The sequence below is a fragment of the Alosa pseudoharengus genome, unplaced genomic scaffold (assembly GCF_046254945.1).
Source record: "Alosa pseudoharengus isolate Yale_2024_CS ecotype anadromous, Long Island Sound unplaced genomic scaffold, YU_APseudo_1.1 YU_APseudo_1.1_scf_9, whole genome shotgun sequence".
NCBI lineage: Eukaryota > Metazoa > Chordata > Actinopteri > Clupeiformes > Clupeidae > Alosa > Alosa pseudoharengus.
Genome location: NW_027468881.1, coordinates 39137359 through 39159642, shown reverse-complemented (window position 1 = coordinate 39159642; position 22284 = coordinate 39137359). Strand labels below are relative to the sequence as shown.

The window sequence follows — 22284 nt, the reverse complement described above, 5'->3', positions numbered from 1 at the left end:
CTTTTAAAATGTAACATTTTTTCCTAACTACTTATTCTCATTGTGAATCAACACACATCTTAAAAACATTTTGGTATAAAAATAGCACCTTTATTATAGTGTTAAAACATGGATATTGTACTGGGGATACATTACATGTAAGCAAATGTCTCTACCTTTTAATCTCATCAACACAACATATTTCCATGTTACAGTTTTTTTCAGTCGCTAACAAGCGTTCTAAGCAGTCTAACCACAGTAAGCAGTCTAACCACATTTTCAAAACTCTAAACACAATTAGCACAGAATCGGTCTTTTGTGACCATACCATACACACATTTCATGTCGTTTTCACACAATATGCAGTCAGAACACATTTCCACAATGCTTACATTTTCTTAACAAACAAGCTATACCTCCCAACAAAATGATGGATTGTTTTTGCAGTATTTACAAATTTTAACACACAACATCCCACAATAGCAAAAACAATATTCTAAACCTTAGATACAGTATAAAAACCTCTGCTTCTGCTACCAAACGGTTTTATCCCAGGTGCATCGGACACAATTGGACACAATATCAGATGCGATGTTGATGAAAACGTGGCCTAACCATGAAGATCGCAGAGATTAGATACAGTAATTTTGTGCTTTTTTTTTTAGTCCCCTCCCCCTTTTTATCTGGGCTTTTTGCTGTTGTTTTTTTGTTGTGTGTTTCATGGATATTTTGTTCACTGTAAGCAATACTGTAAAACTTTTTCTGTTCTATCATACTGTAAACAGTATTTCTACTGAACCTCCTAAACAGTAAAGAAAAAAAAAACTGAACATTACATGAACATTACATGTGGACATACAGTTCCCAACCAAGAAATATTGTGTAAAAACGGTGGATTGCATGCAAATACCTGTAAAACTGAAATATAAAAGTCTATGCAGTTTTTGTAATGTCAACAATAGCCAGTATTTGGAAACCTGGTGTACTTTGATTGACTGCATGTACTTGTGAAGTGAAAACAAGTGTTATTCTTTGACAGAATAATTTTGAGTCAGATTTCCAATGTTTTGGTAAAGTTAGTGTGTGCAGAGAAAGACGTGTTAGTATATATTTAACAAAATGTGTTTTTGAGAAGAAAATTATCCATTTGGCCAATTGTGTTTTGTAGGTGTGAGTCTGTGTTAAGAGTTTAGAAAAAGTATCTGAAGTATGGGTAAGCGCTTGTTAGCGATTGAACAAAAACTGAAATATGGGTATTGAGGTTCAACCAATGAAGAAGTAACACTAATCACTCTATAGCTTTCTGAACTGCACCAATTTTCATGTGTATGATTGACCTGACATCCTCTGGGGGTATGCCAAGTTTCATGGAATTTCATACAGTTTAACCTGTTTACAAGCAAGTAAAATGTCAAATGAGCATATTCCTGTTTACATAGCAATCGACATTATTCCGAATAATAAACAATAAACTTTACTTTCTCTTCACTAGCACACCTATAGTTCCCCATTGAAAGACCCACTTCTGGCTTCTTTGGGTTCCATATCTGGATTTCTGATGTTTTATTTCCTCTTATGATGATTTTCTTAGGTAGGGAGTGGATGTAGGAGTTTATTTTGAAAACATTAGACACACTCTCACATGCCCTCAGATACACACTCAATACATTCAAAAGCACACAAGCCCACAGACACAGTCGCACTCTGAGAAACACTTTTTCTCAGACACATTTGACAGGTCCAGAAACAGACTCATTGATAATTATAAAATAAACTCTTACAGATACACATGCACCAGGGACAGAGGTTTCACTCTGGGCAGCGGGTGCGATACACTGAACTTGCAAGCGGGATATTCTTCCTACAGGCAGTAGGGGCGGGCGAGAGAGTCTTCATTCGCCCTGTAATGAGTCATTTAACCATATACCGACTTACGAAGATGAGTAATTAAAACAAAAACGTTGCCTGGTGTTTCTTTAATAAGGAAGAGTTCCTTGAGTTACCGAACATTTCTCAGGGCAGAATTTTATATTGGGATGTCTAACATGAGGGGTCAGCATATCTAATCTGTTGACTGATTATGGAAGGAGTCTCTTGCTTTCAGATGTTTTTCCAGATAGTGTACAAGTGAAGGGATAGACGAAAAATACTTTTAGAAAGAAGTATTTTTTTTTAGTATTTTGAAAATACAAAAATACAGTATTTTATTTTGATACATTTTTTGGCTGCTGTATTTTGGTAGCCTAGAAATCTAGACGCACCCTAGCGGCAGCAAATTACATTTGCTTCCAGAGCTAGTCTAGCAACTCTCCGTTGGCTTGTGAGCTCGAAAAATTAAACTTCTATCAGGCCAATCAAATCATGTATAGAGTCGTTAGGCGGGCTTAACATAATGATTGATGGCAGAGTTGCAACGGTTTGGCTTGAATTCCCTGCTACTTGAAAACAAAGAAAAAGGATGTTGCTGTTGGCCAACAGTGTGACACGAGTTAAGCTTGTTTTAAGATGGCAAAAGTTTGAAATAGCCAACTAGCTCCACTGGTGGGAAAATGCATGGGACTTAGTGCTGTCCTATTGCATGCAGAGGGAATTTGAAAGACAACCGATTATCCCGCCCCTCTGACTGAGCACTGCGAACGGTGAGTGCCCAGACCCTACATTTGAATGTCTGGCTCGTCAGGCTAGTATTTTGTAGCTTATTTTGATACTTCAAATACTTATTTTGATATTTCTAAGGTGGGTATTTGGTATTTTATTTGGAAATACATTTTGATGTATTTGTGCCCATCCCTGGATGCCCACTAATGTTGTCTTTCACAATACACAACAAAGTTAAAGCCAAGTTAGCATGCTCCCATATCGCTGTCCTTGTACAAGATAATCTGGATCCAGATCAGGATGCTAGAATGTGGTTTCACTCTCTACCACAAGACAGGACAAGAGTTTGCAGTCGCCTGACACTCTTGTTTTAAATTGTAGGTTGACAGATGTGATGGAGAATATTTTCCCCTTGGACTATTCCTCACACATTCTGATATCTCTGTTCATAGGCTCCAAAAGGACAGGTCATGCAGACTTCCATCATAACAGACATGTAAGACCCGCCTCTAAAAAGGCATAAGATGCTCTTGTGCTTCCCCACTCATTCATCCTCCTCATTCCTTATCTCCTAGGTCATATATTGAAAAAAGTAGGCCATTCCATATAGGAAATTATGGATTTTCTCTAAAATAGTCACATAAAATAGATTATGCATAAAAGCTCCATAAAATGAGGTGTGTCTGATTAGTCCAGTGTAGGATATCGGTTCTGCATTGATATGGAATCACTAGGTCACAAAATGTCAAAGCTATTGAGAAAAAAAAAGACTGCCATACAAAACTATGAAGGTAATTCAGAAGGTAATTTATAGACGGTCCCTAAGTAGAACCGGGTCAGTTGGGAGCGAGGGGGTATAATGCGGGCTGTCTGTCTGTGCACTGCCTGTCAACACAGGGTGAAGCCGGCTGCCATGAATATATTGAATATCTGTCGATTGTCCAACATAAAACTAACTTCACCGTGGTTCATTAAGGAGGTGGTATATACCTCTGTGCACAGTTGCATGCGTTGAAGACGTGGTTATTGACGCTCAGTCACAATTGTAGGGAGGCACACGACACCCCTGCATGCTGCGTTGATGACGCAGATCTCGCCACACGCCGCGTGTGCAGGATACAGACGCAGGGCTATACCAAGCTATTTGGGGTTGTACATTTTCAAGTGCTAAAGTCATGTTGGTCAAAATGAACTACAGTGCCTATAAAAAAGTATTCACCCCCCTTGGATATTTCCCCTTTTACTGCTCTTATAAATGGAATCTTGATCAATTAAATTTTACCATTGTTTTACAATCATTTGTGAAATTCTTGAATTTCCCCTGGGGATCAATAAAGTATCTATCTATCTATCTATCTATCTATCTATCTATCTATCTATCTATTTACAAAAATCCCCTCTTTAATGTCAAAGTGAAAGCAAATTTCTACAAAGCAATGTTAATTAATGAAAAAATGTATAATGCACAATAAGCGATTGCTTAAATTTTCACCTTCAAGTCAGCATTGAGTAGATGCACCTTAGGCCACGATTAAAGCATGGAGTCTGCGTGAATAGGTCTCAAGGCTTGCATATGCTGAATAGTCCTACCCCATAAAACAAATAGGCTTTGTTGCTCACAGACGCTAGGGGGGAGTGAGACAGCTACCATTCAACTCGGAAAAAGTCATATAACCATTAATGACTCTGAAGCTGTTAAGTTAAGGTAAATTAAGCTAAAAAACTGCATAGTTCTCCTTTAAGACAAGAGACAATACCAGTTTCACTTTTTTGCATCCTTAGCTGCACATCTGAATGGTAAAATGGCTATTGAGCAGCCCAGCCCCTTAGCTACTTCGCTACCACCGCCCCCTCAACCGCCAGCTGCAACCAATGTATAAGTAACACTAATCACTGTAATCACTGTATGAGTAACACTAATCACTGTATGACTAACACTAATCAACACTGTATAAGTAACACTAATCACTGTATAAGTAACACTAATCATAATCACTGTATGAGTAACACTAATCACTGTATGACTAACACTAATCACTGTATGAGTAACACTAATCACTGTATGAGTAACACTAATCACTGTATAACACAGGCCTTCTTCTTCACTGCTACACCTACACATTCCACTGCAAGACCCACTGCTGCTCCCAAAGCCCCTCCCCCTGGCCCCACCACACTTCCAGTTCCTGCTCCCCCTGGCCCCACCACACTTCCAGTTCCTGCTCCAACTGGCTCCACCACACTTCCAGTTCCTGCTCCAACTGGCCCCACCACACTTCCAGTTCCTGCTCCAACTGGCCCCACCACACTTCCAGTTCCTGCTCCAACAGCAACTTCTACACCAGCTCCAGCAGCAGCTAGAGACGCAGCTACAACACCCTGAATAAACGAGTTGTCTCTCTCTGCCCTTCTTCTTGCTTCTTTGGGGTCCATATCTGGACTTCCATCCTCAAGACGTTCCATTTCTTTTCTAATGGCTACCTCAGCCTCTTTGAACATGTCAGTGGTGTAGCTTCCTCCAGTTTCCGTAACCATTGTGTTGATCTTCTTCAGCAGCTCTCTGACCTGAGAGGGATTGTTATTTTTGTTGTTCAAGACATGATATCTTTTACCACACTGACTGAAAATGTGTTTTAAATCTTTATTTTGCTTAATGAAGTGTTTTATGGAAATCCTCTCTGTCTTCAAATCATCTCCATGGGTGAACAAGGCCATAGTGTACCCTGCTGCCTTTTGTCCAAACATCTCCTGAATGATTTCCACTGTTTTTATTTCTTCTTTTGTGAATCTGCCGGGCTGGAGCACCATCAGGAACACATGAGGACCAGGAGCAGAGAATGAAATGCATCTAGCGATCTCTCTCTTCACATCCGACTCATCTTTAGTAGTGTCAAACAGACCTGGAGTATCAACTACAGCCAACGTTTGACGATCAAACTCTGCTTTCTTTTTCTGACACTCGGATGTTCCTGTGGAAGGAGTTGGAGTACTTTTAAAAGCCCTCCTCCTTAAGATGGTGTTTCCTGATGCACTCTTCCCACTTCCAGTTCTCCCAACAAGCACAATCCTGATGTCTGGTTCCACCGGTGCTGCTGGAGAATGAATAGATAGATAAAGAAAGAGAGAGAGATAGATAGATAATGTCCCCTGGGTGATACTCATTTCCACACATAACTCCATGTTCCACAGTTAAGAATGTGGGCACGGCACCACATATAATACTTACAACATATAACACACAACAGCACATACTGTATAGCCTGTGACACACCAATATCCCATCCACACATATAACATATCCCAACCACCCAGCACATATAGCCTGTCATCGATCTAACATGTATCCTATTGCCAAACAAACACATCAGGAGGTGGTCTGTGTTGGCTGCTATTGTGCGTACTAGGTATGTGATGGCTACAGTATGTCATTTACTTCTGGTAGGCTGGGTGTGAGGACACTGATTATCTTGGTGATAGTGTGTGTGATTTTGGTGAGGTTTTTATGCAGGTGATGTTTGGCATTGCTCTGCAAAAACTGCTTATCTAATCAAATCTAACCAAGATCACAAAATCTAGTTGGTATTGTTTTCAGTATAAAGAGACTGACCAAGCGGTTTCTCGTAAAATCAATTGACTTCATTTAAGAAGAGTCTGATTCTGAAAACAAGCAAATTTGGCTGCCAGGCCGTTAAACACATTTGTCTTGATAAGTTTTTTTGCAGAGTGTAAAGAAACAGGGGGAGCAGCACAGGGTGATGCTTTTGTAGTAGCAGCAGGAGGTAGAGGGCAACAGAGAGAGCTTTCAATTTGCATATGTCATTTAGGACCCTATATCTTGGTGATCTAAAAACCCAGGACGTGGCGTATTCTTATCACAACGCAAAGTGTATTCCTATTGTACACTCAAATATGTTTCTCTTTTATTTAGCAATGCGCCCAGGGGTGTGGCAATTAACGACGTAAGGTGTGGTCTGGCGCATTATCTAAAATTCGCTATCTTACACTATCTAAAAAGCATTTCTCCACTGACCAAGAAAAATCTGGTCTATAGCGAAAGGCGCATCTGAAGCACAGCCGAAGACAAGCAGGCAAGCAGATTCCTTCAAATGTGCCGCTGACTATCAAAACACTGATGCGCTGTTTGAAGTTGCGTTGCTTCGTTATAAATCATATCGGTCATTTGAGCTCATGTGAGGGTGTTGTATGATTAGACGTGCATCTTCGTTATAAATCATATCGGTCATTTGAGCTAATAACGAGGCTTTATCATCACACTTCTGTGATACTGTGCAGATGGCCGTTAAACACAAACTAAAGTGATTTTAACTTTGTAAGTGTTCAGAAAGGACTGTTTGTGCAGTCAGTGCATTACCTAAATTCTTCTTCTGGTCACCACCGTCTTGAAAGGAGAAAGCTGTACAAATCGATCATCAAATGCAACACAAGCTACTGTCAATGGACACAAAAGCAGGAGAGTTTGGTAACTGACTAACCGGTTTTTATCTCTCAAGATGGCAGCAACCAGAATAATAGTAAGGTAATGACTGCACAAACAGACTTTTTTATAGTTGTTATAGTTAGCATTTAATGAGCATTGATATAGAACGGTGATTACATTTTTTTTAGCAGATCTACTTCATAGGTGTCTTGTTATTCAGAATTAATAGCCACCAGCCAATCAGAAATGCGTATTTCTTCTCTCTGGGTGAATAATAATTAGTAATTGGACTTTTGACCTTAATAGCTTTGGACTGTGTTTTATCCATTGCATGTATTTTTTTTTAATTGACCTTTGACGCATACCTGTCTTCTGGGCTTGTTCTTGAAGTGGTCTGTTTATATTACTACAGAGCTCTTCTGTTTAATTCTTTCTGGTATGACTGTGTTAAAAACAAGCATTACATTACATTACATTTGGCTGATGCATTTTTAACCAAAGCGACTAACAACATAGTAAACAGTTTAAGCTTTTTAAAGCAATTCTCTCAACAATTCTAGGACAATTTAAAAAAGGTGTAGTACAGTAAAAATAAGTGCATCAGTGAGTCCTGTTGTTTAACTCATTGAATGCCAAGCTGTTTTCGGGAGCTTTGTCCTAGAGTGCCACCAATCTAGACCATTGTTGATGATTTTTGTACAGCCACAGCATATTCTGTGTTATAGCTATGAACACATACAATAGCTCGATTAAAAGGTGAGACTTTAAGCTCTCGGTGGGTGTAAACCATGTATTTCTACACGCCTCTGTTCCTGAGAAATCCCAAGCTAAACAGTGGCTAGTTTTCATCAAAATCGCTGTTTTTTTTCTAGAAATGGAGATATAACGTCTTTCATGAAATATGAAGTGTTGCCTGTTACTTACTTGTGTAAACTTTCCGGGAAGTGATCAGCGAGACCTGGCAAGACTGCCACCTAGTGATAGACCCACGAAAATGGCCTGGTTTTGACCTGATGTGCATGTGTCACTGATTCGACCCAAAGCGGCAACCGAGTTATGATAAAATGTCCAGATTGTGCGTTTTCATGAGTTTCACGATCATCATATATTTCATTTGCATTCATCACAGAGTTCCCAAAATCACATATAAGGTGTGTTAGAGTGTCTAGTTTCGTAATTTAAAAAAAAAGCTAAAAACGTAATATTACGTTTTTGGCACTCAATGAGTTAACAATCGAGAGTCAGTTCTAGTCAGGTGGTGAGTGCTAGGATCAGCAAGACTAGTTGTAAGTAGTGCTATGAGAGGAGATGTTCTCTGAAGAGCTGGGTCTTCAGGAGTTTTTTGAAGATGGACAGGGATGTCCCTGCGCTAGTAAGAACTGGTAGTGCATTCCACCAACGAGGAACAACAGATGAAACAAGTTTGGATTGGTCTGAGCGTACTGGCGCCAGAGCTAGATAGATAGATAGATAGATAGATACTTTATTGATCCCCAAGGAGCGTAACGGTCTGGAGGTAGCATATGCCTGTATGAGGGCATTCAAGTAAGGGGGGGCAGAACCGGAGACTACTTTGTAGGCAAGTGTTAGAGACTTGAATTTGATGTGCATATATTGAAAAGCATTCCTTACATTTAAGCCATTATAAGTATGAATGCAGAATGATAAAAAGGATCAAATAATGAGTAAAACTGGCTACCTTTATTAGTCTTCCGCGCACACACACACACACACTATACTTTCATAAGTCTTCTGAAGTGAAGCGTACCTTCATTAGAGAGAAACTACCCAATTAGAAATGTACTTACGAAGCTTTGAAGATGTGCAGCCCATGTTGCTCTTTAGAGACAGTTGATCTGTGCTGTCTTGGTGCTGAAGAGTTTAATGTTGCTCTTTAGATGCAGTTGATCTGTGCCGTCTTGGTGCTGAAGAGTTTAATGTTGCTCTTTAGAGGCAGTTGATCTGTGTCGTCTTGGTGCTGAAGAGTTTAATTTTCATCTCAGCTTTGTGTTATAATCTGCTTCTAGTCTCCTCCCTTCATGTGACAGACCTAGAAGCAGGAGCGCTGTAAGCTCTGTGTGTGTGTGTGTGTGTGTGTAAGTTGGGGGGTGGGGGGTATACAATATACAGTACATGTAGCAATGATGAATATAATGTTTTCTCTATGGACCTCTATTAGGAAAGGGAGAAAGGGAGAGAACAGGAAGATGGGCATGTCATTGGTAAACTGGTTCAACCTTTTCAACCTTTCAATATCCCGGAATAGTGTATGTGTGTGTCCACTCACATAACTAAGAAACTACTGGTCCAACTTACCTCACAGTTTGAGGCAAGTTAGCATGCCCCCATATCGCTGTCCTTGTACAAGATAATCTGGATCCTGATTTGGATGCTGGAATGTGGTTTCACTCTTTACCACAAGACAGGGCAAGAGTCTGCAGTAGGTTGGCAGATGTGATGGAGAATATTCCCCTTGGACTATTTCTCACACATTCTGATATCTCTGTTCATAGGCTCCAAAAGGACAGGTCATGCAGACTTCCATCATAACAGACATGTAAGACCCGCCTCTAAAAACACATAAGATGCTCTTGTGTTTCCCCACTCGTTCATCCTCATCATTCCTTGTCTCCTTTTACAGGAATGAGTGTGACACACTTCACTCCTTAAGTAATTTAAAAAGTCATATTGGGAAGGAGACCAGAGGAAGCATGCAAAAAGAAAAAAAAAATACAATTCCAGATGTACCTTTGGACTCTGCCGTCTAGAGGACTCAGCAGGTCCCTGCAACTGGTTTTAGAACAGTAGCAGTAATAGTGGGGTGGTATAGTGAAATTACCGTTGCTGAGTGGATAAAAGCACTACATTTTACATGAGGCTTCTTTAGGACCTACTGAATGATTTTAGCCCAGGACCACAACAGAAAGCACTATAAATGAGGCTTCTTTAGGATGATTTTAGCCCAGGACCACAACAGAAAGCACTACAAATGAGGTTTCTTTAGGACCACAACAGAAAGCACTACACTCTAAAAAATGCTGGGTTATTTTCTCAACCCAAACGCTGAGTTGAAACTGTTGGGTCATTGTGTGGGGTTATTTTTACTCATGTTGGGTTATTTTCTGTAACCCAGCTTGTTGGGTTGATAGTTTAGGACCAGGGGGTCAGGATTTGAAGGGTTAGCTTCAGCCACTTAGCATGGCATTTGGCCACGAAATTTTTGAAAACATGGCGTTACATGGTTGCAACTTCTGGCACCAGTTTTTACATGGTGATTGGTAGATGACAGCTCATGCACGAGTTTAGTGTTGGGCACGAGTGTCCTCTGCCTGCAAATGTAGCCTAGGCTTAAAGGAATTATCCGGACTAAAATGCACTTTAGATCAATTTCCGGATGATTGGGGGTACATACGTTAAGTTGACATCAAAATTATGTCATTCGGATGTGTTTTGAGAAAGTTCGATTGTACCGTTTTCAGTCACAACTCGTAGCCTGGAAGTGAGCGGGGCATTTCAATTGTGCCTCTACAAAACGCTATTTTTATACCTCTTCTACAGTTCCAAACAACATAACACTTACGTGGTAGTGAGTACAGGGTCCCTAAAGCCAAACCGAAGTATCCCGAGGTCTTTATGTGGTCGAATAGAGAGTCCAGAATGAATTTCATCAAGCCAGTACCTTTCCGGAAATGTTGCCATCTTTGCCACCACCTTCAGGGGAAAGTCCGTAGGAGTCTTATCTTTAATTTAAATAGTAGGCCTACAACATAGAACATCAATGTGTGGTGGCCGGTTTTGATTTCGTGGTGCCCAGCCACAGATTAGTCAACGTATGGCAAACACTGAAATAAAAAATATTTAGCAGCACACGTTATGCTTGACGAATCAACGCTCATATTTTGCGTCGACGTCATCGATTACGTCGATGCGTTGTCTCAGCCCTAAAGGATTGCCAAGTTCTGTTAGTCTTACCAACAAGTCCAACTTCGTTCAGTGTGCTACTGTCTACCGGAAAAATAGGAGAGAGGCCGCACTATGCATACATACTCTTTTATTTGCACATACGCGTTTCGGCGTGTGCCTTCTTCAGTCTACCGGGCAATCATGTACAGAAAGGCCTGTCTTGATGAGCTTGCCCATGGCCTGTCCCATTACGAGGTAAAAAATTGGATGCATTTAGGATTTACTGTATTTATTTTTAGTTGTCATATTTTGTAGGAAGAGTCAGTTGTATGTTATCTCTTCTTATCATTAATTAATATTGGCAGTATGATATTTTTGCATTAGGTCGTATAACGGTCATCTATTTCACTGTGGAAAACTTTTAAACTATGTTATGACTTATTTCCCCGTCTGATTTCCCCTATGATTTATTATTCATGTAATGTTTTAGCATTTTTTTTCCAAATGTGCCTAAATCAATTGTCAAATGTGCCTAAATCATTGCATGACCAAAGTCAGTCTTAATTCTGCATCATTTTACAGTTACAGTAATGTGTTAGGACCAACTTGTGATGTACAACTTCTTCATCCCTTGTTCTAAAAAACCTGCATTATTTGTTTAATGATTTGTCTTCCCAAGGTCATTGATCTTCTTCGAAGGTGCCAGGGAATGAGATCCCTCTTAAATTTCAAACATCCATCCATTGATGCAGATACTGTGGCGGGCCTTTTTAAGCCAACATACTCTGTAATTGGGAGCAATCGGAGAATGAAAGAGGAACTTATGGTGGTCCGATTTAAAGACTTCCTTGGAAGTATAGAAGGTAAATATGTCAATATGGTAATTACTACAGTAGTGTCATTCAAAGTAAGAAACGATATACATTTGGCTTATATTTGCCTATGTTTATTTGTCTATGTAGACGGAGAACTTCTAGAGCGACTGGAAGAACACACAGACCTTACGGCAAAGCAGAGAGAGTTCATCAGTGTGTTAACTCCAGGAAATGTGTTGGCATTTGCAACAGGCAGCAGTGTTGTTCCCGCCATGGGTTTCTCACCTAGCCCAAAGTTTATATTTGTACATGATGTCTCTAAAATCCATCCGATTGCTCACACATGTGCAAATGAACTCCATGTATTTGTTAATGACCGAATGTCAAGTGAGGACTTTGCATGTGCCTTTGTTGACGCGCTGATGAATGGCCTTGTCTTTACCTCTGTGTAGGGGGTGTTGGATTCACCTTGCGGTTGTAAATGTATAAAGTGAGGACTTGTTCCTTTGTTGTCTCTCTAATGAATGGGCAAATGTTACACGTTACATAATAAATATTTTTTCTGGTTCACCATATTGCTTTACTGGGGCACATGTCTCCTGTCTTACAGTGTGTGGATGCAGAATGCATTACTCTACTTACTACGAAACGTAATGTACCTTAAATTACCTGTGAAAACACACCAAAACCACTGAATTTATATTTAGGAGCCCTTAATTTGTAAAACAGCTTTAATTTTAATCTGTGACTTAATCTACATTTAAGGTGTTAATTCAAGGATTCCTTGACTAAGGGTGTGAAAAGAAGGGGAAATTGAAAAAGTAAAAGGTAAATTCAATAGGATTTTCTCCTTAATCTATGCACAGTTCTGCTTAACTACTTAATTATAGCAGCCTTTGAAGGTCAAAAGTAAGGCATTTATGAGGGGTTTTGTTTCATAATGACTACCATGGCAAATAATGTAAAGTAAATCATGTCAAGTAGTTTAAACAAAATCATGCCTTTACACATTGTTTTATTGTGTGATAGTGCTAAGAAAAACATGTCTATACACTATTTTTTGTAAGCAAAGGCAGGTGAAAGAAGTTTACATAACATTACTAACATTGCATTCAGTGTTGAACTGAAGATATCCACTCTTGGTAGGTTAGAGGTGATTTAAAGTATGTGTGCCCAAGCAATGCAGATCGAGCCCTCTGGTACATTGCCTTTGCATTTAACATTGGGAATGTCACGTGTCAGATGTGCAAAGACTCCAGCTGGTGGCCTGAGTTGTAGGGATTCCACTGTCACAGTTCCACTGCTCACTTGTAAAGGATGGTTTGTGTGATAGAGCTGCAGTGGTGTGTAATTTCGTTCAGTGGACACGCTGTGGTGATTGTGGGCAGACAGATGGTCATGCAAGATCCTGTTCACCAGGTCTAGGTAGACCCAGTGGAGACAAAAAAGGTCAGCTTCATTCAAAGGGTTCAGTAGCCCTTCAGCTTCAAGAGAGAAGAATTGTTCCCTAAACTGTGATGACACAATTCTGTTAATATCTCGCCACATCCTCTCAACTCTTTCATTGTGGACAGAGGATCCAAGAATGACAGGATTGTCTGAGTGGTGGTGCTCTGTCATTGCCCTCCAAATACCAGTGTTCTCCCCACCTAGATCAGTCCTGACATGTAAAGGCCATCCAAACAATTGGACAGCCTCCTGAAACTGATTTAGGACAGTGGAAGCTCTGTTGTCCAGTGAACAATTTAAAAAAGTTATTAAACGGCTAAAGCCATCCACAGAGCCATGTATGACAAATTTCCACCTTATGAGTTTGTGAAGCCCATCAATGTGCCATACATAAGGGCATGGACTCCAGTACTGCCGGCGTGTTATTGTATGCGTTCTCCTTTCGGAGATGCCTTGCCCATCGACATCATGCAAAAGGGCTCGAACACGTCTCCTTTGAACGACGATTTGCCGAGATCGCAGGTGTCCCATGACAAACACTTCTCCCGCTGATGGGTATCTGGTCTTTATATCCACGACAACTTCTCTCAGCTCCTCTTCTGATATTTGGAAATGGCGCCGATATGTAATCCCGTACTGGGCGATTTTACGATACAGTGTTTGGCGAATCAGTGTTTTGATAGTCAGCGGCACATTTGAAGGAATCTGCTTGCCTGCTTGTCTTCGGCTGTGCTTCAGATGCCCTTGCCACATTGTCAAGTTGTCTAGGTGTTGCAATCAGTACAGCTCCGCCCAAACTTGAAAATGGCTTGTTCAACACATGAAGGATGCAAAGGGACAACTCAATTCCTTTTTGGTGTTTTATTTTTCTTCCAGATGGTTCTGATGGCATTGGTAATATGTTGAAACAGTTGAATTGTTGTATGAATTGAATGTCATAGGATTAGGGACTATGGACTATGGAATAAGGAATAGGTTGATAACCTTAAAGATAAACAGAAAATAAACATGCATTACTTCACACAACAAACAATGCATGGTAAAGCAACAAAGCAATGAACAAAGCACAAAGCAGCCCAAACAAAGCAACTCCTTACACATCTCAATTTCAATGTAATCCACTATATCACTTCATGCAATTACCTCCACTACCACATTATCTGCACTAAAGAAATACATATATAATTAAACATATAATTTGTGTTAAGCACTAAATGCAACATACAGTTGTAAATCATTCCAAACATTACATACCAGTTGCGTCTTTAGGGTCGAACAATGAGCTGTCTTTCTTGTTACCAGGTTCAGGAATCCAAGCAAAGGGGTGACCAAACTAACTCCAAACATTTCATGCCCATGCTTATCTGGCAGGTGCGCAGGTAAAAGCAGTCCCTCCAGCAGTGCTGACTAAATCGTAGGCATTTGGGTTCTCTGCCCTCTTCAGGCCTGGAGTTGGAAAAGCTGTGGTTGTGCTCAGTTGTGGCGTGTGCTCATGTATTGTGATTATTGTGACATTATTGTTTATATGTGATTAGGTCATTCTCTTCTTTGACGAAACACCTCCCACTTGACCTCCTGGTTTTTTGAACCCAAGGAGGTCACACAAACCTCTGTGTTAGGCAGATTCGACTTCAGTTTAGTTGAAAGGTTTTCTCCTTCTTCAACAGGAAGTAAAACAATAATTCGTCTGACATCCCTATGAAGAATTGTAGCAGGTATTTTGGTTGAGAGTTTCTTTGATTTCTCTTGAGCAGGCTTCACAGTTGGGACTGGGTAGCTGGGAAAAGATCTGACATGCACATCCCTGACGATGCCCTTCTTGTCGATGTTGACACTGATGACTCTGCCAATTCTATACTGACCCCTCCAGGCATTTTGGTCTGCCAGCCAGACAACATCTCCAACAGCCACATTCCGATGCGTTGTGTGCCACTTACTCCTCACAAATAGATTGGGCCCAGCTAACTGACTCCACTTCCTCCAGAACCGGTCAACTTCTGTTTGGATAGCTCTCAATCTTTTGTACGGGTAGCTTTCAAAATCAAAGCATCTAAGATCACCTCTGGGTCCGGTCCGTCCAAGCAGAAGGGAATTTGGGCTGATGTATTCTACACAGTCTTCCCGGCTTTGAGTCCTGGCATCTATGGGCCTCTCATTGGCAAGGTTAGCAGCCATGTAGAGGAACGTCTGAAACTCACTCCATGTGAAGAGTCCTTCTCCTCCCAGGTTGTGCAAGGCCCGCTTCACAGTGCGAACAGCCACTTCTGCAGCTCCATTCCTGTGAGGGGAGTCTGCTGGGTGGATTTTCCAGCTCCATTCTGTTCCATGCTTTGAAGCTTCATTTTCAAGCTCAGATTTACTCTGTTGATTCAGGAAGAGGTAGAGCTCTTTGAGGGCAGGTCTGGCACCCACAAAGATCTTTCCAGGATCTGACCACAGCTTCTTTGGATGCCCTCTCAGCGCTGTGAATCTTTGGTAGGCCAGTAGGAAGCCTTCAGTTGACTGGTCACTGACAATATCTGTGTGTATAGCTCTGGAGGCCATGCAGCAGAAGACCATTCCCCACACCTTGAGTTTGACTTTCTTTCTCACCTCGTCCTTGACTTCATACAGTCCAAATAAGTCCACTGTTGTGTACTCAAATGGTCTGGCTGGTGTTATTCGCTTGGATGGAAGGTCACTCATGATCTGCTGACACTTTTTGGCCCTGGCCTTTCTGCACACCACACAGTTGTCAACTCTCTTCTTAGCCAGCTTCCGGCCTTTTATCACCCAGGCTTTTTTCCTCATCCGGAGGAGTGTACCTGCTATCTCTTCGTGGTTTGCACTGTGGGCCTCTTGAGCTAGGAGAGTGGATATCCATGCCTCATATGGTAGAATTGGTACAGCCGTCTTATCCTCATCAAAGATTTGGAACCTTCCTCCGCAAACTAAGAGCCCAGTCTCTTCATCTCTGTAAACAGCGAGTCTGTTGAGAGTGGTGTTCTGAAAGGTTATACCTTCTTGAGCTGCAAGGAACAGGTCTCTTAGTGCATCTTCACACTCTCCAACAGTGAGTACAGCTTGTTTGGCTCTGGACCTCCAGTTTGTTGAGAGAATTTCCTCCCACTTTGGCTTATCTGAGGCTGAATTCTTGGTCAATACCTCTTTCCATCTCGTTGCAGTTCTCCAAACCCAGGCAACAACTCGGATCAGCTTGGTCAGACTGCTGAATTTCCTGATGTCAATCAGTTTTGATACCGCAGAGCCAGCTGGTGGTCTTCGGATCCGAGTTTTAGGTTCATCTGGGTTATTTTGTCCATCTTGCTGTGCATCACTTGGACTTTCCTTCTTCTGAACTCTCACTTCAGGAAGTACATCACCCTTGTTTCTCTTGGCTTGCGCTCTGGTCAGTGCTGCCGAGAAGGATTTCCTTTGAAGTTTGTCTATGCCTTCCTTAGCATACGCGGCTACTTCTTTGGCTGACTTATGTGGCCACTCTTCCATAGATTGTCGCAGGAACGCTGGCCCATTCTGCCACATGGAATCTTCCTGGAGGTCTTCCGGGGCTGCCCCTCTTGTAATGATGTCAGCAATGTTCAGGCTTCCAGGGATCCACCACCAGTCTTCGACAGATGTGGATTTCTGGATCTCTCCGACTCTGTTCGCGAAGAAAGTTTGATATCCATAGCTGTCTCTCTGGATCGCTCCCAACACAGTTTGACTGTCCAGCAGATGGAGCCATCGTTCAATTTCCATTCGACTGTGCTTCTCGACATACCTTCTAAGTCGTGCTGCATAGACAGCACCGCAGATTTCAGCTTTCACTGGTTCTCCCTTTTGGTCCAATGGTGTGAGCTTTGCTTTGGACTCAACTAATCTTATTTGGATGCCTTGCCTGGTCTTCCATCTGAAGTATACTACAGCTCCATAGCTCTTGTCACTTCCATCAGAGAACGTTATTCCCCAAGGTTTTCCAATCCAGTTGACTGGTGTGAGGCTTCTGTGGAAGGTGATTTGGCCAAGATGTGTGTATTCCTCAAACAGTTGGATGGCTTCTTCTCTCAACTTTTCAGACAGAGGCTTGTCCCAGGTGTCTCGGGTCAGAGATTTGCCTCCAGCTTCCTGAAATGCCTTCCTAACCAGAATGGCACCCTTTTGTTTGGCAGGTGTGACGAGGCCTATTGGGTCGTACAGGCTAGCTACTTGGCTTAGCAGTTCCCTTCTCGTTAGTGGGTTTGGAGTTTTCCCCCTCACTTCTTCATCAAGGAGATTTTGGCCAACTCTCATTTTCTTTTTCCTCTTTGAGAAATTGATTGAAGTCATGAGGTACAGTTTATCCTCTTCAACAAGGTATCCAACTCCAAGGGCTTTGTTGTCTCCTTCCCTCATTTGGTTTGGGAGAATGAGTACTGTGCTTGACTCCGCCCCTTGTTCTCCTGGTAAGATCTCCTGCCTCCCACTTCGGCCTGACTGGGCCCAGGGCTTGAGGAAGAACCCGCCTGCCTTTAGGATCTCTTCAACTCCATTGATGTTCTGGTCCAGCTTTTGCAAGTCATTATGGGAAGTCAGGATGTCATCAACATAGGCATCCTCTTCAAGGATCCTACGTTCCTCCTCCAGTTCAGCGAACATGGGCAGTTTTGCAGTCTCTCTCATGGCCAGTTGTGCAATGCACCCTGCTGGTCGATCGCCAATGTTGACTCTGGTGATGGCATACTCTTCAATCTCTCCCTCCTCAGTGTCTCTCCAGAGAAATCTGTGGAGGTGCATCTCCAGGTCTTCTAGCCACACAGAATTGTACATTTTCTTGATGTCGCCAAGGGCAGCATGGACGCCTCTCCTGAACCTGAGTAGTACCGCTCGGATGGGATTGAGGACATCGGGCCCTTTCAGGAGAAGGTCATTCATGCTGACACCTTTAAACTTCTGGCTGCTGTTCCATACCAGTCGCACAGGTGTTGTGAGAGAGTGCGGGTTTGGCGCCACCAAGTGGCTGACATACCATACTGGTCCTTTCCAGCTGGCAACGATCTCTTTGGTAAGTTTCTTTGCTGCTCTTCTCTCCACCATCTCATGGACTTGAGCTGTGTATGCCATTCTCCACTCTGGCTCTTTTTTGAGTTGTTTTTCTGTTCTCAAGAAGGTGGCTTCCACCCCACTCCTATTGTTGGGAAGGGAACCTGGATCTTGAATCCAGGGGTATTTTGTGTCCCAGTGTGGTTCATCACTATGATCATCTGCTTTGATGTAGGTGAGGCCTTTCCTTATAATTTCCAGCTCTCTTTCCTCATTCAGAGTCATTTCCTTTCCTCCTGGTTGACAGTTGCCGCACCGGCATCCTCCACACTTTGGTTCGCAAGCTGCTCCAATGCTGTCCCATTTCCACCAGTCCAAGAACTCTCTGTGAGCAACTGTGCCTTTGGTTTCAGCTGAGAACTCTTGTGTCTTAGTTAACTCTTGATATTTGACAGCGGTTGCCCTCATGGATCGAGCAAAGTGTGTTTCAGACCTGTGTGCAGCCATATCAACTTCTTCAAACAAATCTGGATGTGCTCCACCAACAGTCTTCCCTAACGGGCCTTCCCATAAGACAAGGTCTCCAATCACCTTCACTCTTTGCGGAGCAAGTCTCCCTTCGCGGTGGCTTATCAGTAGCTCAATGCTCTCCGGTCTCTTCAGATCGCCTAGCTTGACTTCTGGGAAGAACTTCTTGAGTTGGTCTGGTTTAATGACTCTGTGGATGTTGGCAATTTCATTCAAGCCATAACAGACAATCTCATGAGCTTTTTCCGTGCCTCTAGGTGTTTTGACCCTCACTCTGAGGAGATATCTTCTGGTTTTAACCTTCATGGCCATTCCCCCAACTCCATGGACGACTAAAGTGATGTTTTCACTTCGAAGATTTAATCTCCTGGCAGCTCTGTGGGTTATGTAATTTGTATCCGATGCCAAGTCAATCAGGGTTCCTATTTTCTGTCCTGCATTGGCAGTTACCTCAAGCAGCATTAGAATAACAGGCAATTCTTCTAACGACTCAATCACTCCAAGCTGATTCTTCTCAACACAGTTTGTCTTCGCAGTGATGTTGGTGAACGCTTTCTTGAACTTTTCTGCCATCTCCGGGGAGAGCTTAGACACAAATTCCTCCTGCTCTTCGGTAAGTTTATGCCTTCTCACATTGGATTGCCTTCTGTCTGAGTCACTCCTTTTGAAGTCCCCCTTCAGGCAAAGAAAGAAATGGTGGTCTTTTTTACAGTCTCTGTTCCTGCACAGGTAAGTGTCTTTGCATTCATCATCTTCTCCATGACAGACCAAGCACCTCTTGCAGGCACCAAGCTTTTCTACAGCATCCAACTTTTCCACTGGCTTCAGTTCTTTGAAACGCTTGCAAAAGAAGATCTTCTCTCTGTGCTTTTCATCTCCACAGACAACACAGCCGCCTTTCCTTGTGGACCGCGTGGATGCATATTTCCTCTCCATAGAAGCATATTTCTTTTCTGGCTTTTCACTAACTCCCAGCTGTTCTAGTCTTTCAAGAATTTCCTCTTGTGTTTTCAGGAATTTAAGAAGGTTCTCAAAGTGATTATCTGATGTGACATTATTCCTTGGGTTAACCATGAAGACAAGCCAATCCCTCTTGATGTTGTCAGGTAACTTGCTCTCTATGGATTTGATCACTAGAGGGTTGTTGATGGCTCCTGTGTTTCCAAGCTCTGTGAGGTCATCCAGGGCCTTCTCTATAGTTTGTATCATGTCGATAACTTTCCTAGGCTGATTTGCTCTTAAAGCAGGAATTTTCTCCAGATCTTCGATTATCTCCAAGGCAATTGTAGACTTGTTTCCATACCTGTTCTCAAGCACCCTGAACATGTCCTCAGCAGTATTGTAAGTTGACAAACAGAGGTCTCTGCATATTCTCTCATCTACACTGTCAAGGAGTTGGATCTTCTTTACCTGGACTGAGCCTGTTGGTTCCCCCTGCTTTTGCAGACTCTCCCAGTCTCTTCTCCATCGGTGGAAATTCCTCTTATACCCACTGAACCTGGGTAGACAGGTTGGTTTTATTCTCAGTGTTGGCTGTGGAGCTGGCATGGGCATCTGTGGCACTCTCCCTCTGTCTCTATCCTCAGCTGCAATTCTTTGTGCTGTGAGAAATTCTGCCCTCCTTGCTTCAAGGTTGTTGCTGTATGCCTTCAAATCCTTCACTCTGCCTTCCAACCTTTCTTTTTCTGCTACTGGAATCCACATCTCCCACTCTGCTAGGCTTGTGATTGCATCTTGGACTTGTGTCTTCGCACCATCCCACCGTAGTTCGTAGCCATCTCTATTTATAGCGGTAACAGGTATCTGAGCAACTCCATCACAGGCTGTCTCGGCTTCTTTGATTGCAGACTTCACCTCGTCTTCCCCGTATCTAGGCCATAGGTTGGACTGGATTATCTTCCTGACCTCATCCAATCGTGCTTCGCATTCTTGGAACGTCTTCTCAATTTCAGTCTGCTGCTGCTTGTTCAGGTCAGCTTCTTCACCCTCATCGGCTCCAGCTTCAATGTCTGCCAGAAGGCCAGCCCTGTACCCGTCATTTGTCTCACTGACCTCCCTCGCCTCCGAAGTGAGCTTCTTGAACTCCTCTTGTAGTTCACTCTGTCATATTTTTTGCGCTTCTGCTAAGGAAGTTTGCTCGCTTGGTAAAAGTGCTTTTAGCTAAAGTTCTTTCTTGCTTCAGCTCCTTCACTGTTTTCCCAAGAGCTTCCTTCGCCATTCTGAGACGTCAGTCAATCCTCTCCACGACAACAGCTTTGCTGACTTCAGGCCGTTAATCCTTTTGTCTTCACTGCCACGCGTGGTTATCAACTGTCAAGTTGTCTAGGTGTTGCAATCAGTACAGCTCCGCCCAAACTTGAAAATGGCTTGTTCAACACATGAAGGATGCAAAGGGACAACTCAATTCCTTTTTGGTGTTTTATTTTTCTTCCAGATGGTTCTGATGGCATTGGTAATATGTTGAAACAGTTGAATTGTTGTATGAATTGAATGTCATAGGATTAGGGACTATGGACTATGGAATAAGGAATAGGTTGATAACCTTAAAGATAAACAGAAAATAAACATGCATTACTTCACACAACAAACAATGCATGGTAAAGCAACAAAGCAATGAACAAAGCACAAAGCAGCCCAAACAAAGCAACTCCTTACACATCTCAATTTCAATGTAATCCACTATATCACTTCATGCAATTACCTCCACTACCACATTATCTGCACTAAAGAAATACATATATAATTAAACATATAATTTGTGTTAAGCACTAAATGCAACATACAGTTGTAAATCATTCCAAACATTACATACCAGTTGCGTCTTTAGGGTCGAACAATGAGCTGTCTTTCTTGTTACCAGGTTCAGGAATCCAAGCAAAGGGGTGACCAAACTAACTCCAAACATTTCATGCCCATGCTTATCTGGCAGGTGCGCAGGTAAAAGCAGTCCCTCCAGCAGTGCTGACTAAATCGTAGGCATTTGGGTTCTCTGCCCTCTTCAGGCCTGGAGTTGGAAAAGCTGTGGTTGTGCTCAGTTGTGGCGTGTGCTCATGTATTGTGATTATTGTGACATTATTGTTTATATGTGATTAGGTCATTCTCTTCTTTGACGAAACACACATCGGTCACATTCATATTTAATGCCAGCATGGATTTTATTTTATTGATCAATTCTTCTTCCTGTGTACATTACAATAAACGTCAATGTTAAATACATTTATTCCAACAACAAAAATACAACACGACACTATTATAGGATGTAAAAGTGCAATTTACCGTAACATGTTGACCATTGGGAGCAGGCGTAACATTGAGGTTGTCATTCTGCAGCGGCCAACTCAGTGATGGAGATACGAGGACGGGCGATGGGTCTGTGGTCCCACCACTAGCTGCAGCATCGCTGCTGGACTAGGCTAGCAATGACTTGCTGGATAGCGACATTGGGAGTGACATTGTTGGCCATGCCAGTATCTTTCTTCTAACTTTGCTTTGAAGTAGACTAAGTTGTCACAATCAAGCGTAGGCCTATACGGAAAATTAGCTCATGTGGTGTCACAGTGCCAACTACTGGTCATT

At 42.2% G+C, this 22284-nt stretch overlaps 1 protein-coding gene and 2 long non-coding RNA genes across 4 annotated transcripts; all 3 read right to left on the bottom strand.

Annotated features, from left to right (window-relative positions):
• Window positions 1-244: 244 nt before the first annotated feature.
• On the bottom strand, window positions 245-9009 carry LOC143114490 (GTPase IMAP family member 9-like). Of its 2 annotated transcripts, none has more exons than XM_076276120.1 (2): window positions 8824-9009; window positions 245-5669 (listed from the first exon to the last, which is right to left on the bottom strand). In XM_076276120.1, the coding sequence occupies exons 1-2, from the start codon at window positions 8846-8848 to the stop codon at window positions 4654-4656; spliced, it is 1041 nt and encodes a 346-aa protein (XP_076132235.1). In that variant the 5' UTR covers window positions 8849-9009; the 3' UTR covers window positions 245-4653. The 2 variants fall into 2 exon arrangements, with proteins under 2 accessions (XP_076132235.1, XP_076132236.1); XM_076276121.1 differs by having other exon boundaries at window positions 245-5666.
• Window positions 9010-14028: 5019 nt separating this feature from the next.
• On the bottom strand, window positions 14029-14895 carry LOC143115206 (uncharacterized). The gene is made up of 2 exons (XR_012985069.1): window positions 14437-14895; window positions 14029-14166 (listed from the first exon to the last, which is right to left on the bottom strand). It is a non-coding gene; the product is annotated as an uncharacterized LOC143115206 (long non-coding RNA).
• Window positions 14896-21112: 6217 nt separating this feature from the next.
• LOC143115430 (uncharacterized) lies at window positions 21113-21769 on the bottom strand. Its single transcript, XR_012985094.1, has 2 exons — window positions 21521-21769; window positions 21113-21250 (listed from the first exon to the last, which is right to left on the bottom strand). It is a non-coding gene; the product is annotated as an uncharacterized LOC143115430 (long non-coding RNA).
• Between the last annotated feature and the right edge of the window lie 515 nt (window positions 21770-22284).

Excerpts from the sequence above, each read along its gene's own strand:
- LOC143114490 (XM_076276120.1), bottom strand. The coding sequence starts at position 8,848 with ATGGGCTGCACATCTTCAAAGCTTC. Across the intron at positions 5,670-8,823 it reads CTGCACATCTTCAAAGCTTC|CAGCACCGGTGGAACCAGAC; the intron begins GTAAGTACATTT and ends TTCATTCTCCAG.